General features: G+C 34.0%; 5 protein-coding genes across 5 annotated transcripts; 3 read left to right on the top strand and 2 right to left on the bottom strand.

The window, feature by feature from the left end:
* Positions 1 to 2,292, bottom strand: TBLA0E02320 (uncharacterized protein; the record flags this gene model as incomplete). The annotated part of the gene is made up of 1 exon (XM_004180756.1): positions 1 to 2,292. The coding sequence occupies one exon, from the start codon at positions 2,290 to 2,292 to the stop codon at positions 1 to 3; it is 2,292 nt and encodes a 763-aa protein (XP_004180804.1).
* A 1,217-nt stretch (positions 2,293 to 3,509) lies between these two features.
* Positions 3,510 to 7,214, top strand: GAL11 (Gal11p; the record flags this gene model as incomplete). Its single annotated transcript, XM_004180755.1, has 1 exon — positions 3,510 to 7,214. One exon carries the CDS (start codon positions 3,510 to 3,512, stop codon positions 7,212 to 7,214), a length of 3,705 nt encoding a protein of 1,234 aa, XP_004180803.1.
* A 241-nt stretch (positions 7,215 to 7,455) lies between these two features.
* Positions 7,456 to 8,580, bottom strand: TBLA0E02300 (uncharacterized protein; the record flags this gene model as incomplete). Its single annotated transcript, XM_004180754.1, has 2 exons — positions 7,456 to 8,169; positions 8,251 to 8,580. 2 exons carry the CDS (start codon positions 8,578 to 8,580, stop codon positions 7,456 to 7,458), a joined length of 1,044 nt encoding a protein of 347 aa, XP_004180802.1.
* Positions 8,581 to 9,999: 1,419 nt separating this feature from the next.
* On the top strand, positions 10,000 to 13,902 carry PSK1 (serine/threonine protein kinase PSK1; the record flags this gene model as incomplete). Its single annotated transcript, XM_004180753.1, has 1 exon — positions 10,000 to 13,902. The coding sequence occupies one exon, from the start codon at positions 10,000 to 10,002 to the stop codon at positions 13,900 to 13,902; it is 3,903 nt and encodes a 1,300-aa protein (XP_004180801.1).
* A 1,039-nt stretch (positions 13,903 to 14,941) lies between these two features.
* PEX15 (Pex15p) lies at positions 14,942 to 15,967 on the top strand (the record flags this gene model as incomplete). The annotated part of the gene is made up of 1 exon (XM_004180752.1): positions 14,942 to 15,967. The coding sequence occupies one exon, from the start codon at positions 14,942 to 14,944 to the stop codon at positions 15,965 to 15,967; it is 1,026 nt and encodes a 341-aa protein (XP_004180800.1).
* Between the last annotated feature and the right edge of the window lie 540 nt (positions 15,968 to 16,507).

Here is a 16,507-nt window from a genome sequence, read left to right as displayed (position 1 = left end):
TTAAAAGATTGTATAATTGTCTTGACCTATTTTCCAATCCTTTAACCAATTCATACTATTATAATTTTCGAGTGGGCCTGTCATCCCATATGACATTTGAGAAAAGAATGAAAAACATAGTAAAGTTAATAAAGCGAAAGTTGAATAAATGACTAGTCTAATCAAATTAGTGGATTTATTTGCTCCTAATCCTTTGAGAGAAAATTCGAAAATAAAGGACAATAGGATTAAGGCGAAATATAATGCTGGTAAATAATGATGAACATAAGTGACTCTACCCATACAAGCGAAGGGGAAGAAGTGTAATGCCCAACCAATTAAAGGATATACACCTGCAATGATGACTTGATGCATATCATGAGGGAACAAAAGTTTGGAATCGCATTGTCTTTGCCATCTAATGAATCTGAATAAGATGAAAATAGAAAATCCAATGATGGAGAGTGAAGAAGACCAGGTGGTTAAAGGTGTACCCATTAAATAATAACGGTTACCATTTTCATCCCAACCGTTCAATCTTAAACCTTTGTTTAAAGTTGGCCATTGCCAAGCTCTTGAAGATAAAGGATCTAATTTATCAGTTTCTGGTTTCAAAGCATTGTTCGTGGCCATCATGGCTCTATTTAAATAGAAAAACATGGACCAGAATCCTGGTTTTGGGTATTTGAAATCTTTAGGTTTTGGTGGAGCATCTGGATTCTCATGATCTTCAATCATCCACCAAGTATATTTATTATTCTTGCTCGAATCCTTGATACAAGCGATTTCTTGTTGTTTGAACCCCCATTCAGGTAAATTATTACCCGTAAAGGCAAGATAACAACCATTGATGGAATGCTTTAATCTGAAAATAGTGGTCATTGTGTGTACTACGGAAGTATCTTCCTCAGCAGATTCTTGTTTCAAAATTTCTACTTGCCAATTATCATTTCTATCACCTATATAACCAGTTACCTCATAAGCCAACCTATCAACAGGCGATTCCAAATTATGCGAGTGTAATGTGGCACCTGTGTTTAAATGGGCCAAAGAATAAGTCATATTATTCAGAATGAAATCTGTATCTTGAGGAGGGAAATTAATATTATAATTCAAATAAGCGTCATCATCCATGATAGGGTTTTGGAAATACCATTTATTATTATCATCAGCAAAAGTATAACCAGTGACTTGTTGTTGTTTAGATCCGACTGGCAACCTTTGTGGGTGTGAATGTAAAAAGACGCTTTGAGTTGTAATACCCATATTTCTTAAAGTGATGATAGAACTTTCCTTATAAATGTCTCTTGGACCTTGGCCCACAGTAGTGTTTTCTAAAGAGGCTTGGAAAAGGGAGGGCATCACTTTATCACCAGTTCCTGATTTGTATAATAGATCGAAATGGATCTTGAAAGATAGCGCGAATACGGAAAAGGGGAGCACAATCAAGCAAAGAATGCGGGCCCCTAAATGGTAAAACCATTGAATACGCGAGACGCGTTTATTACCCAAAAGGTTCCAGAGATCTACGACAGCATGGATCCCTACTACAGAAACCATAAATAAACCGACCATTTTAACAGAGATGGTACAACCGATAGAAATACCTGTTGCAGCCATCCACCCCCACCAAGCCTTAGAGAAAGGGTGGGCTCCTTGTTGATAGTAATAAACAAAACACATGAATGATAAAGTGGTGAAAAACATAAGGATAGAATCTAGTAGAACGAAATGAGCTAGAGTTGTGTAAGAATTTTCGTATAATACAGTTAAACTCAATAACCAAACACTTGGTAATGAAAATTTTAAACCCTTTGCAGTGAAATAACTTAATGGTACACATAATGCACTCAGAAGCGCTTGGAAAAGACGCATCTTCACGTAGGGAACGTTTTCAGGGAAAGGTTGGGCACCCAAGAAATCCCACGAACCGTTATATCCCCAGATATAACCCGAGAGCCCCACCAACATTTTACCTAGAGGTGGATGAACGTCATGATAGAATTCATGTCTTAGATAATAAGAACCGAATTTACCGAAATGAGCTTCATCCCATGTAGAGACTTTATTCTTGTTTATATCTTTCATTCTAACAGAACAAGCTAATAGCGTGAGTAAAATGGGGGAAACGATAGATTCAATTGTATCCCAAGGTAAAGTGTTGTTTACACTCTTGTTAGCGCTCTTGCTAGCGCTCTTGCTAGAGAGGTCCTTAGGGCTGTCTATTGTGTCACTAGGGTTGGAACCCGTTGTGTCCAGGGTCTGCGGGGTCTTTTCTTTCTCAAGAGCGGGGTCTTTTGAAGTGGCAGCCATTGTCTTGGAGTTGTTTGGGTCGTCTTTATGTGGTTATTATAAAGAGCTTTGGCTCGACCTTAGTTTATATAGGACGTGGGGAAGGGGGATCTGGAGAAGCGTATGGACTTAACAGGTTGCGTAGAGGCTACGTGGCCGTGCAAAGGCTACGTGGCCTCGATATTTCGGGAGGGTGTGCGGGTGGGATGTATGGGTGGTAAATGCGTGGTGTGCGGATGGAAAAGCTAGATGTCCGGGCGGAGCACATGATCCAAATATAGGCAAGAAGCACGTGCTACAGATCACGTGTCAAACAAGCCCGAATTTTTTAGCACGTGGAGGTGCACGGGTGGCAGCAAGAAAATTGGCTAGGAAAAAAAACATGAAAAAAATGTGATGGCCGGGTAACACAAATTTTTCTTACTGACTATATAAAGAGCACGGGCCGGCCGAAAAAGAAAATATTGTATTAAAAAAAATATTCCCTAAAAAAAGAGCTCCGTAAACGGAGCTGGGTGTGTGGGCGTGGCACGTGGCACGTGACACACACCATCGCTCCGAGATCGATCGGGCGACTATACATATTCCCCGCTTGACACGTGTGCAGCACGTGCATGACGGCGGGTAAGGTTCTCCCATACAAATTTTTTTCTTTCTTCGGTCTTGTTACTCACGTGCTTCTCACGTGCTCCCTCTTGTTTCGCATCTGTTTCGCATTTGTTTCTTCCGCCTTTCCCAGTGTTTCCCGCCTGTTTCCCACTGGTTTCCCACTGGTTTCCCACTGGTTTCCCGTCGGCAACCCCTGTTACCCGGTCGGTCAGTCGCCCTCTTTTTCTCGCGTTTCTCTTTTCTTGCTCTCTTTCGCTTTCTCGTTTCGCCCTCGTTTTCATCGCCCCGTGCCGCGCCGGCCATCGCCGCACGCTTAAAAATAGCGTGGTCGTCGGTTCTTGTCCAACTAAACAACTTAAAAAAGAACTAATTGATTCTTATATTATATACTCTTTTACCCACCTTTTCACCCCACAGAACAACGACCCTTTTACAAGAAGTAAGAATATATTCACTTTAAATTACATATATTCAGAGTTACCATCCATCAACCTTCAAAAAATAAAAAAAATAAAACAAAATAAAACAAAACATCTTCCAAAAAGCCTTCTCAGTATTACCTACTGTCTCTCCTCTCTCACTATCACTTTTAAATACCACGCTCCTAAATACATCTATTTGTCTATACTATGGAGGCCAAAGCTAGTGTAGAAGAACGTGCCCAGAATGTCCAGGACTTACTTCAAGTGCTGATGAACATTAACACCATCAATGGCGGCAACTCCGATACAGCTCAGAATATGAAAGTCCATGCTAAGAACTTCGAAGCTGCGCTATATACGAAAAGCTCCTCCAAGAAAGAATATATGGATAACATGCACGAAAAGGTGCGTAAGATGCGCGAGACCCTCGATAAACGGAAGAAGGATTTGATTCTACAACAGAATAAACAACGTCAAGTGCAAGCACAGGCTCAGGCACAGGCTCAACAGAAACATTCCATGCAGATGCAGATGCAAGCACAAATGCAACCGCAGGGTCAGTCGCAAGGCCAAGGGCAAGGCCAGTCACAACAATCTCAACAGCAACCTCAATCCCAACAGCAACCGCAAAACCTTGCTCAGGCTTACCCTCAGATGAATCCTCAGATGTTTTTAAACCAACAAGCTCAGGCTCGTCAACAAGTCGCTCAACAGCTACGTAACCAACATGCTCCACACCAACCATCAGAACCAACTGCTAGTCCTGCTCCACCACGTCCACAATTCACCTCACAACAACAACAGATCATTAACCAGATGAAAATAGCCCCCATCCCACAAGAGTTACTGGATAGGTTACCACGTATTCCACCAGGTGTAAACACATGGCAACAAATTACAGAACTAGCACAACAAGGTCGTCTTTCTGCTTCTGACATGAAGGCTGCTAAAGAAGTTTACAAGCTACATCAACAGTTGTTATATGCAAAACGTCCTCAACAACAACAACAGCAACAGCAACAGCAACAGCAACAGCAACAGCAACAGCAACAGCAACAGCAACAGCAACAACAACCTCAACAACAACAGCAACAACAGCAACAGCCTCAACAACAACAGCCTCAACAGCAACAGCCTCAACAGCAACAGCCTCAATCTCAACAACAACCTCAACAAGAACCTCCAAACGTTCTTGGCCAAATCCATCAGATTTTCTCTCCAGATGAACAAAAGGCCCTGTTACAAGAAGCCATGGAGGCATGCAAGACTTTTCAAAAAAACCATTGCACCCCTTCCACTGCTGCTCAATTTAATAAACAAGCATTTATTAGAAAATATATCAATCAAAAAGCTCTAAGAAAAATACAATCCATTAGACAATTACAACGACAACAATCAAATGCCAATGCAAACGCACCTGCTTCTGCATCCGCCAATAACAATAACAATAACAATAACAATAACAATAACAACAACAACAACAACAACAACAACAACAACAACAACAACAACAATGCAAACAACCAACCTCCTTCTCAAGTACCTGCATCTGCAAACTCAAATGCTCCTGCTCCTCCTCCACCTTCTTCTAATCCTGCTGCCCCTCCTCAGGCTGCTGCTACTGCCGCTGCTCCTCCTCGTCAATCTATAATGCAAGCTTTTGCTCCTACACAACAAGATATAGAAATCGTCAAGAGGATCTCGGCCGAAGCCGCAAGAACTCCTCTAAGATTATCCGATATCACAAACTCACTTTCCATGCAAGAAAGAGATGAAATCAAACGTAAATTACAATTAAACCAACAATTGTTTGCTCAAGTGAGTAACTACACTCCTCAAGTCTACATCCTCACTAAAAACGAAAACTTCTTGAAGGAAGTATTGCAATTGCGTATCTTTGTTAAAGAAATCATAGAAAAATGTTCCAAGGGGATCTATGTCGTTAAATTGGATACCGTGGATAAACTGATTGTCAAGTATCAGAAATATTGGGAATCCATGAAAATACAAATCTTGAAGAGACAACAGATGATTCGTCAAGCTCAATCTCAATCTCAAACTCAACCACAGTCGCAACCACAAACTCAGCAACAATCTCAACCACAAACCCAACCTCAATCTCAGCCACAATCACAACAGCAACAACAACAACAACAATCCCAGCAACAACAGCAACAATACAACAACATCTCCCAAAACCAACAACGTGTACAAGGCTCCATTCAACACATTCAGCAGCAATTCCATTACCAACAATCTCCTTCTCCGAATTCTATGTCTCAACAACCTCATTCTAGATCGCAATCTCAAAATACTCCTCAATTGCAATTCCAAAGGAAACAGAGTAATTCTCAACCAAACATTTATAATCAAATGCAAAATAATCAAATGAATTCTCAGGCTCAGGCGCAAGCTCAGGCACAAGCACAAGCTCAAGCACAAGCACAAGCACAAGCTCAAGCACAAGCACAAGCACAAGCTCAAGCACAAGCTCAGGCACAAGCTCAAGCTCAAGCTCAAGCTCAGGCACAAGCACAAGCACAAGCACAAGCACAAGCACATGCACAAGCACAAGCTCAAGCTCAAGCTCAAGCTCAAGCTCAAGCTCAGGCCCAGGCGCAAGCACAGGCACAAGCGCAAGCCCAGGCACAAGCTCAAGCTCAAGCACAAGCCCAGGCGCAAGCGCAAGCACAAGCTCAAGCACAAGCCCACGCTCAGGCCCAAGCTCAAGCACAACAATCAAAAGCATCCTCTCAAAGAGCTTATGCAAATTCCCCATCTCATCCACAATCCATTTCTCCATCCAAAAATACAAGGAAATCATCCATACCTCCAAATATAAGATCCAAACAACAATCATCAAATTCAAACTCTACTTCCAATTCCACCTCAAATTCAAATGCAAATACCCCATCTTCGTCCACAAATATAAAGAAAAAATCTCCTTCTGCATCAAATAAAGGTACTCCTCAAACAATCATGACTACAGGTACTACTCCAAACTTACAAAATAATGCTACTCTTTCTCAAACAATTATAAATTCTCCTTCCAATTCAAACTCAATGTTAAAAAATAATAATTCTATAAATTCTCTTTCACCTTTCTCAAATATTCAACCAATAAATTTTAATCCTGCATTAAATATGACTTCCGCTTCAAATGATAATCCTTTTAAAAATGAAGAATTGAATTTGAAACAATTAAATATCAACAAGATGGAAATCATATCAAGATACAAACATCGTAGAGAATTGTTATCAAACTCTCCTATGGATTTATTCCTGTCCACTCTAGGTGATTGTTTAGGTAAAAATGATCATGATTTAGAATTAGTCAAACCAATCCCCAAAGCAGTAAGTGATTTTATTAATGGTACAGGAAAGAAAAAAATTACAAAAAATATTCAAAAATTAAGAGACCAAGATGTTGTAAATGTATCAATAACAAATAATAACAAGAATCTAATCATGGATTCTAAATTCTTACGCAATAATAACAATAATAATAATAGTCATCCAGAATTCTCTTCTTCTTCATTACCACAGTCAAATTATAAAATTGATAGAAATTCTTTATATTCCGTTTTCAATTGCATCAATAATAAAAATATTAATTTCTCTACAAATTCAAATTCAACTTCAACAAATTCTATTTCAAACAAACAAAATTTAATCCCACCAACTCCAATGGAAAGTAATAATTTGAAAAAAAGAAAATTAGATGATTTAGAAATAAGTCCTTCAAATTCTTCACCGACTCAAACTTTCACGATGTCGGAATCTAAAAAGATTAAAATAGATTCTCCGGAAGATATGTTTAATAATTCCACCGCAAAGATTCAAAATTCAAAACTACAAAATCAAGTTAATATTTGGGATTGGGATTTTTGGTCTCAGACTCAAACTAATTGATCAATTGGCCATGTAATTCTATCATAACCGCCCTCCACCCCCCCGCCCATTTCGTTACACTTATGTAATACCATACTTATTACTTAATGGTTGTTCATCACATTTATGTAATACCGTTCATCACTCATTCTATCCATTATAGTATATTAATCTATTTATGTATATCTATTTTAATCTATATATTATATTCTTGTCAAAAACTTTTTTTTTTTCTTGCTGTATTTATCCTTTTCCTTTAAGTTTATATTTGACCAGATTCAATCAAATTTGAACTCCAGTAGGCAGATCCTACTGTATTGGAAATAATAGTAAAAATAGAAAAAAATGGCAAGACTTCTAATACACCAGTCATTGATCCAAAACAAATAAACGCTAAATAATGTTCATAATAGAAATTTTTCTTATCACTTCCAGATATTGATACAATTTGGAAGAATCTTTCCATATATTCTAATGCTCTTTTCGATGATAATAATTGATTCAATATTATCGGCCCCATTATTGGTATCATAGAAACACCTAAGAATATAATCAATTTAAGCGTGTTAAATATAACACTGATATAACGTTTTTCAAATATCTCATCATTCCAAAATTTAAAACTCCAATTACTAACCATTCCTCCATTTTCCTTAGGTAAGATAAATTTTTCCTGATTAGCCAGTATTTGTTTTTTCAATCGAACCATAGTTAAATCGAATATTTCAAATTTGAACCTCTTAAATAATAAATTCTTGACAATTAAATTCGCAATTAAATTTAATTGTAATAACCATTGTAAATGTGATAGTAGAAATCCAAACGGGCCTAATATAGAAAAGGTAAATAAAAACATTATTGGTAAGACAAATATGTATGTCATGAATATTAAAGTGAAAAAAATTAATATATAACAAATGGAGAATATTAAAACATATCTCCAATATATGGGATAAGTAATCGTTTGGATTAAACCCTGTTGATATAGTTAGTAAAAACAGAAGACAAACAAAAGAAATTATATTTCATAAATAAGAAAATACTTTTTTGTACTTACTATTATAGGGAATCGAAAAGTTGGATTTAGAAAAAAATTTAGATTAAAATTTTTCTTGATTAAAAACACTCTGAGCTTCAAGTTCTTTCGAAGTCCGTGCCAAAATAATGGTAAAGGCGGTACAATTATCGGAGAATTCGTATTATATCCTCTAATCTCGTCCTCTATGGGGATCTCTCCATCTTGTTCTAAATAATATTTTTTATCCACATCTTTAGTAGGACCAACAAATTTGTTTTGCTTAATTTTTCGTGTTCTCAAATAATATTTATCAAATAAATTATACTTCAGGTCGGCTGCTATTGCCACCAAGCAGTACCACACGTCCATACCATTCCAGTTATCCTATTCCTATTCCTATTCCTATTATTCTCTATACTATATAATTTCATGACTACAAAAAATACCTTTATTTAAAAAAGAAAAGACATGCATCATTTGTGGCGCATCTCTTAACTGCGCCAACCCTCGCTTCTCGCTCCCGGGAACTTTTCGCAACCCTATCAAAACCCTATCCCTTTCAATCTTAAATCAAGGGTTGCCTACTTTCCAAATCGGTCAGCACCCTGACTGATAACTTTTTAATCCCGAATAGTCTCCTCTAATATTCACATCAACAGGTGATTGTGTTTAACAGGCAATTTGAACAACAACATAACTATTTCAAAGGATCTCACCTAAATAGTTGGAATAACACCGACTACTGAATGAAAAAAAAATAATAATAATAAATCTACTGCTAATATTTTCCGGTGTATATCATTTAATAATTATTCCTTTCAGTATTTACCTTTTGTACTAATCAGTGCAGAAAATAAGTTGCTTACATAGATTTTTCAAGTTCAACATTCACCACCAGCATCATCAGCATCATCGTACTACAAAGTTTTACTACAAAGTTTTACTTTACGCCTCCAACACAATACCCAAACTCGAACCATAATCTTATACATAACGCTACGATCTTCGATCTTCGATCTGCGACTAAAAGTAAGAAAGAAAAAGGTAACGTCCAAGACTTTTCTATTCATATTTATACCCTACTAATCACTGACATATTCATTACTTTTATTTAACCATAGTAACCGACTTTTACTAATATTTCAAGGTTCCTATTTTACAACACACTTATTTTTCCCTACGTTATATCGGTTTCGCCTTTTTCTTTTTGGATTATAGGTATCAAAATATTTTCGGAAGATTCTAGATTTCATTAGTTATTTTATAACCGTAATTCCTACAGTCGTTTCTTATTATCCATATAGGCCATTTTTGGAAAAATATCTAACTTCGATTGTAACTGGTCAAATAATTAATTATTTCTTTAGCCTATATTAAACTTAGTTTATTCCCGAACTCCTGTAAATTAATTTGCATCTGATTATTCCGTCGCATAAATCCAGCTGGTATTCTGCCCCCCTCCTCATCCTCCTCCATTGTTTAAAGAGTACCTGTCTATTTATATCCCCATAACTCATATTATCCTCCTCATATTCTTTAGTTTTGTTAATTTGCTTTGTTAATAAAATAAAGAAATTCTGCTAATTAATAACTTTACCTTTTTTTAACTCTGAGCTTTTATTTTATTATTTCTTTTTTTTATTAGATTTTGGTTTTATAAAAAGTTCACATTTCATATCTATTATTCAGCAAAATTCCTTTCAAATTTAGCAAAACATCTTTATTTATCGAGAATACATCACATAGTGCTTCTTTTTCTATTTTTTTGAAAATATATTATAATCCATCATGCCATTCATTGGTGCTTCGAAAAGTTCACACGATCTATTCGATAATTTAAAAGCGAAACATTCGATTTCTGCAAAATCTTTTGAACCTACTTCTCAGCCAATATTAACTCCTATAGTAACTTCGGACTTTACAAGAGAAGAAAGTGCTTCTCCATCACAACATGAAGCCACTCCAACTTCAGATACTCCACCACTTTTAGATAATAATGATTCATTACATCTTTCTAATAAATCTACACATGCCTATTCGTATAACCCATTATCCCCTAATTCCCTAAGCGTACGACTTAATATCTTGAAAAGATCTCTGGAGATCTTGATCTCAAATCCTAACTTATTGGTAGCGCCAACTGACGGTTCTGTAGTTCATACAAGACATTTAGGTGAATATATACCGAATAATTTTATTCATAATCATAAAAAGAGTGATCCGATTTCTAGAAATTTAAATAATGCAATAAATTCAAAATTAAATGCCCATTCAGCTGCATTACAGGCATTTGTAATAAATACAAATTGTTGTTCTCCAGGTTCACCTGAAGCTAATAAAGATTTCGATTACGCTGTAGTAGAAAATGCATACGATCAACAATTAAATGATTCAAAATTTAATCCAGTAAGAAAAACAAATTTAAGAAGAGCCAGCTCATTACATAGTCTTGCTTCTCATTTAAAACAAAAGATTAAAAGGGATGCTCAGGCAAATGCCTCGAGCACAACTACTACTGTTAAACATCCTCATTTTTTAACTTCAAATCCAAAGGGTCCTTTTCCAGTATCTGCTCCCATTGCTAATAAAAGAAGAACAAAAACTTTGGGTGCTGCAGATAATCAAAGTATCATGAACGGAATCAAATATTTAAATATTCCTGATTCAGCGAACCGTGATTCTACTTCCAGCATGGATGATAAAACTTTACGTCATTCACTTGGGGAGATTATGGATTATTCAAATAATTATTCTCCTTATGTAAGTGACAGGGAAAGTTCAAATTCATCATCTGTAAATGATGAATTATTACAATTTGAAAAAGATAATTTACAAAATCTATTGAATTTATTAAATGATACCCTTGATAACAATTCAGTAGAAAATGCTTCTAATTTACATACAATATCATTATTTAATATGAACAAATCACTTTTGAAGACTTCAAAAACAGAATTAATTGGAGAGTTTGAAGAAAAAGATTCTATAACTACAGTAAATTTGAAAAGAATTCTTTTAGATTCTCTAGCAGTGCCATTTTTTCAACAAAATTGTCCCACAAAAGATGAAAACTCAGAGTCAACCTCAAGAACAAGATCAAGAACAAGAGCTTTTACCCAACGTACAAGAGTTCAAACTCAAGCTTCGCCCGTAGATGATAATGCTGGATTATGTTGTATTGATGACAATTGTACAAGTTTACCAGATTATATTAGATCTCTACACATTTTTACTTCAGGAAAGAATTCTTCACATCAAGCAATTTTCACTTGTGAATTAGATAATCCTTGGAAATTCAGAGCAGCAAATGATTTAGCTTGTTTGATATTTGGTATATCAAATAATACTATGAAATGCCTTTCCTTATTAGATGTACTACATCCAGCAAGTAGATATTTTGTTATGAATAAAATACTAACCACAAAAAATCAAGATGTACCATTAACAGGTGAAATTGTTTCTATTATTCAACCTGGCAGTGATGGTGATCCAAACCAAATCACACTTTGGGCTTCCTTATGGGCCAAGAGGAAAAATAATATGCTGGTTTGTGTATTTGAGAAAGTTCCTTGCGATGATGGGGTTTTATTATTGAATAAATCTACTTTTAATATCGAAAAGGCAATTTCAGGTTCTGAATTATTTTATCCTTGTGCAGAAAAAACTTTTTGTACATTGGAAGATAAAAATAAAATTCCAGCACTTTCTGATTTAAGTCACTCTTTATCCAAACTGATTAATGATGTTAGACAAGGAAATTTAGACACAAAAGATGATGAATTATTATCTGAAGAGATGAAAGTTTCAAAATACATCAATGATAAGAGATACTTCACTTTAAATCATTTATCTTCAAACATTCCATGTGCTATTGCTACTTGCTGTGATGAGGATGGAATAAGATTGCATATTCATAGTTTACCTTATCAAGCTGGTCTTTTCATTATTAATACTCATACACTAAAGATTCTTGGCTTCAATAAATCTATTTCTAAGAATATGTTTGGTCGTCATTTTTCTGAATTAATTAACCATTCAATTGTCAAAATATTACCAACGTTCCCTGAAATGATTAACTTTGTTTCACACCATTATCCAATTCTAAATGTCCACTCACCAGAAAATAAAGGCTTGGTATTTACTGAACATTTCTTTAGAAAAATTAAAGCTGAAATTGAAAATGATCCAGAAGCTTTCTATATTTCTTCAGGTATTGATGCAAAACATTCCGATGGTTCTATTATTAAAGTAGATTTACAATTGCACGTAATGAATGAAAGTAATATTCTATTATGGATAACTCATTCAAGAGATATTATCTTTAAGGACTACAATACGACTCCTTCTCAACTAGAAATACTGGATGAGAATGAACTAACCAAAGTGAGTACTTCAAATACTTCAGCATCCTCTTCGCTACATTTAAAAATTGATGACGCATTGAAGGATAATGAGAAGACTTTGAGAGATTCCAAGTTAATTTCGGAATTAAGAAGTAAAAAGAATACAGAAAGGTCGGTTGTAACCGTGGATAGCGCTGCTACTGAAATTCCAGATGAGAATGATAATGCTGATAAAGCTATTAATTTTGATGAAATTATCGAGCCAGCATTACAGAAAAGATTGCAACTTGCTAAATTATATAGCAGTGATAAATCAAGATTTACTGATAGTTCCAATTTTAGAATGGATGGAGATTTAATTAAAAAGATTATTCTAAGTCCAACTGCGAATGTTTCCACCGACTCGTTGACTGCTGACGGTTCTGTTGCATCAAATACTAAATCAGCATCAGCTCTATCAGTTGCTGGCTCATTCATGAATTCTGAGACTTCTTTAACAAGCTTGCCTGTCACTGATGAGCAAATTGGATCCCAAAAGCATTCTAAAAAATTTACCCACTTTTTAGTACTTCAAAAAATGGGTGAGGGTGCATATAGTAAAGTTAATATGTGCTACCATAAAACTAAAAAATATGTTGTTGTCATTAAAATGATTTATAAAGATAGAATTTTGGTAGATTCATGGGTAAGGGATCGCAAGCTAGGTACTATTCCATCAGAAATCCAAATAATGTATACTCTGAATAGAAAACCACACGATAACATTCTAAGAATGATTGATTTCTTCGAAGATGACCAATATTATTATCTAGAAACACCAGTTCATGGTGAATCTGGTTGCATTGATTTATTCGACTTGATTGAGTTCCGTACAGATATGACGGAAGACGAAGCCAAATTAATTTTTAAACAAGTTGCTTCTGGTCTACAACATTTACATAGCTTAGGTATTGTTCATCGTGACATTAAGGATGAAAATGTCATCATTGATTCCAAAGGTTATGTCAAAATTATTGATTTTGGTTCTGCAGCATATGTTAAAAACGGACCATTTGATGTATTTGTTGGTACTATAGATTATGCTGCCCCTGAAGTTTTAGCGGGCAATCCATATGAAGGTAAGCCACAAGATATTTGGGCGCTTGGTATTTTATTATACACCATCATTTTTAAGGAAAATCCATTTTATAATATTGATGAAATTATTGAAGGTAATGTTAATTTTGACAATGAAGCATCTGTGAATCCCGTTTGTGTTCAATTAATTAAAAAAATGTTAATCAAGACTGTTCCAAAAAGACCTGATATAAATGAAGTTTTCAGTGATCCTTGGTTACAGATTGAGTAGTATATAAAACTATTCCACTACTGACTTATTCAAGTATAAAATGAAAATATAATTTTACATTAAGAACATATATTACAAAAAATCTTAAAACAAAAAAAAAAAAAAAAAAATAAACTAAAAATAAAAATACAAAAAAAAGACATACAAGCAAAAATATTAATTTCCAAAAAAAAGCTAATGCAAATATATCATATGAACTTTATCCTAATTATTAAACTTCCCCAAGTAACAGTTTTTTTTAGCTCCGTTATAATTTTATAACCTTGAACTGTTACTATTATTATTAGGAGTATCAACTTCACCTTTGATTCTAGATTTTAACATATGACACAGCATCATCGTTAATTGCTACTGTACTCTATTCTATATTCCTTTATTATATTACTATTCTCTTCTATTAGTTTTCCAATATTATTTCTTATTTTCATTTCATTACTTTTAACTATTATTATTACTATTATTATCATTACACCACATTTACTTCAGACTTACGTACATTTAAGACGGCATTCACTTATTATTTTTTTCACTTCCATATAAACATACGCATGAACTCATACTTTTTTGTTTTCCTTTTTTCCTTACCTTCAATTTTAATTACATTTAATTTTACTTTTTTTATTATTTTATTTTTTTTAAATATTAATACTGGAAAGTATGCATGAATAAGACAAGCTACCAACATAAATATCTTTATTCTTAATTAAGTACTTCCACCTTTCAATTGATAGTCTTTTGTTATTTTATTTGCTTACACGGCTTTATTTAATATTTTTTTTTAGAATTTTACTTCCATATCTATGTACTAAGTTAGTTAGTATCTTCAAATAATTTAATAATTTATTTTTTTTTGAAATTATGTTAAATAGCTTTGATTAATATATTAGTTTTAAATGACTTTATGCTTTCATTATCTATTTCGGACATGAACAACGTCAAGTAGCATAGAAAAAATAAGGCTAATCTTGATTAGTTAAAAGGAATCCTTGCTAAAAATACTATCTTGTTGAATAAAAAAGAGAGAAACCACTTGTTTAGCATGAGTGAACTGTTAGAAAGAAGTTTAGAACTACAAAAATTACTAGATGATGAACAATTTTCCACCAAAGTTGAGAATACAAATGAAGATATAAGTCAAGACAGGCATAATGGTGAACTCATTACCACACTTGACACACCGAAGAATTTAAAAATATATCAATCATGCTTATCACTATTTATTCAGGGGAACATTTCTGATTGCCTTCAAATGATGTTAGACAATGGATTGTTAAATAATGATTTAATGGAGAAAAATAAAGAAATTACGGAATTATTTATATTCTGTTTATACCGATTACCAATTTTGAAAGATTCTGAGATTGAATTATTTTATAATTTTCAAGGTATGATAGAGAGTAGTTATTTTAATGAGCTACAGAATATCAAGATGTCTAACATTCGAATTCTGCAAGAATATTTTTCAATTTATTGCAATGTACTGAAACTAACTAACGCGCCATTGAAGAAAAAAATTTTATTAAAAAAAGAAGTAGAAAATCAATTAGATAGCTATTTACAATTACAGGATATATCTATTGATAATTTAAAAACTTTGATTGAATTCTATATTTTTGAAATTGAAATTGGCCTATTAGAAGAAAATAGGCGGCCTGAATTATATCTCCAGCTAGAAGATAAATACCCTACCATTTTAAATAGACCCGAAGTTTTAGATTTGAAGCCAAATATTACTATGAAACTAACTCCTTTTACTGGTTCAAGACATAGCTCTAGATCACACGAGTTAAATAAGCGTGAACAAAATAAAGATAATATTGGAATTCAGGAACTGGAAACTTTAAAGAACAAAGATATTCCATTTATGCAGCAGCTATATACAAGCCGACAATTTGGTAGGCTTTCTTTTCTATTGGAAAAATGTTTCAATCGTTTTAACAAAGTCCAGACTGTTGCACTCTTAATTTCTGTGATTTTGGCATTACTGACGGTATCTCGTCGATATCACCTATTGGCTAAACTTTCTTCTGTTTCCAAATTTGTTGTAGATATTCTTGCTGAGTAGAATCAATATTTATAGATATATATATATATACATTATTGCCCAATTATTTAAAAGAGACTATCTGCATAATTTGCGTCGCTTCTCACGTGATCGAAAAAGAGGGGTGGCAATTGCCGGGTATTTTTCTTCATTTGTTCTTTTTTATCTTTTTCAAAATGAAATTTGAAAATGAAAATGGAAGCTACGGAACCAAGAACAACAGTAAGTAGATAGAGTTAGAGAATCCAGGTAAAACAAGATTGGTTAATATTATAGGGGAACCTCAATAATATCAATACACGAGAGAAAAGCTTTTGGTAAAGCAATTATTATTAAATTAAAAGCAATATTAGTAGACGCATACTTAATAGAGACATTAATTAATATTCATTGCATTTAATTTGTAACTTTAGGCAACAACTATTTTATTATATTTGGATTGGCAAATATTATCAAATACCTTAATCTAATATAAAAAGAAAACCAGTAGCCTTTTATAATATCATTCATTACAAATTAAGACTAACATACAACATACTTTGCTACATAACATATAATAAA

The sequence above is a fragment of the Henningerozyma blattae genome, chromosome 5 (genome assembly GCF_000315915.1).
Source record: "Henningerozyma blattae CBS 6284 chromosome 5, complete genome".
Lineage (NCBI taxonomy): Eukaryota > Fungi > Ascomycota > Saccharomycetes > Saccharomycetales > Saccharomycetaceae > Henningerozyma > Henningerozyma blattae.
This window is presented reverse-complemented; position numbering and strand designations above follow the sequence as displayed.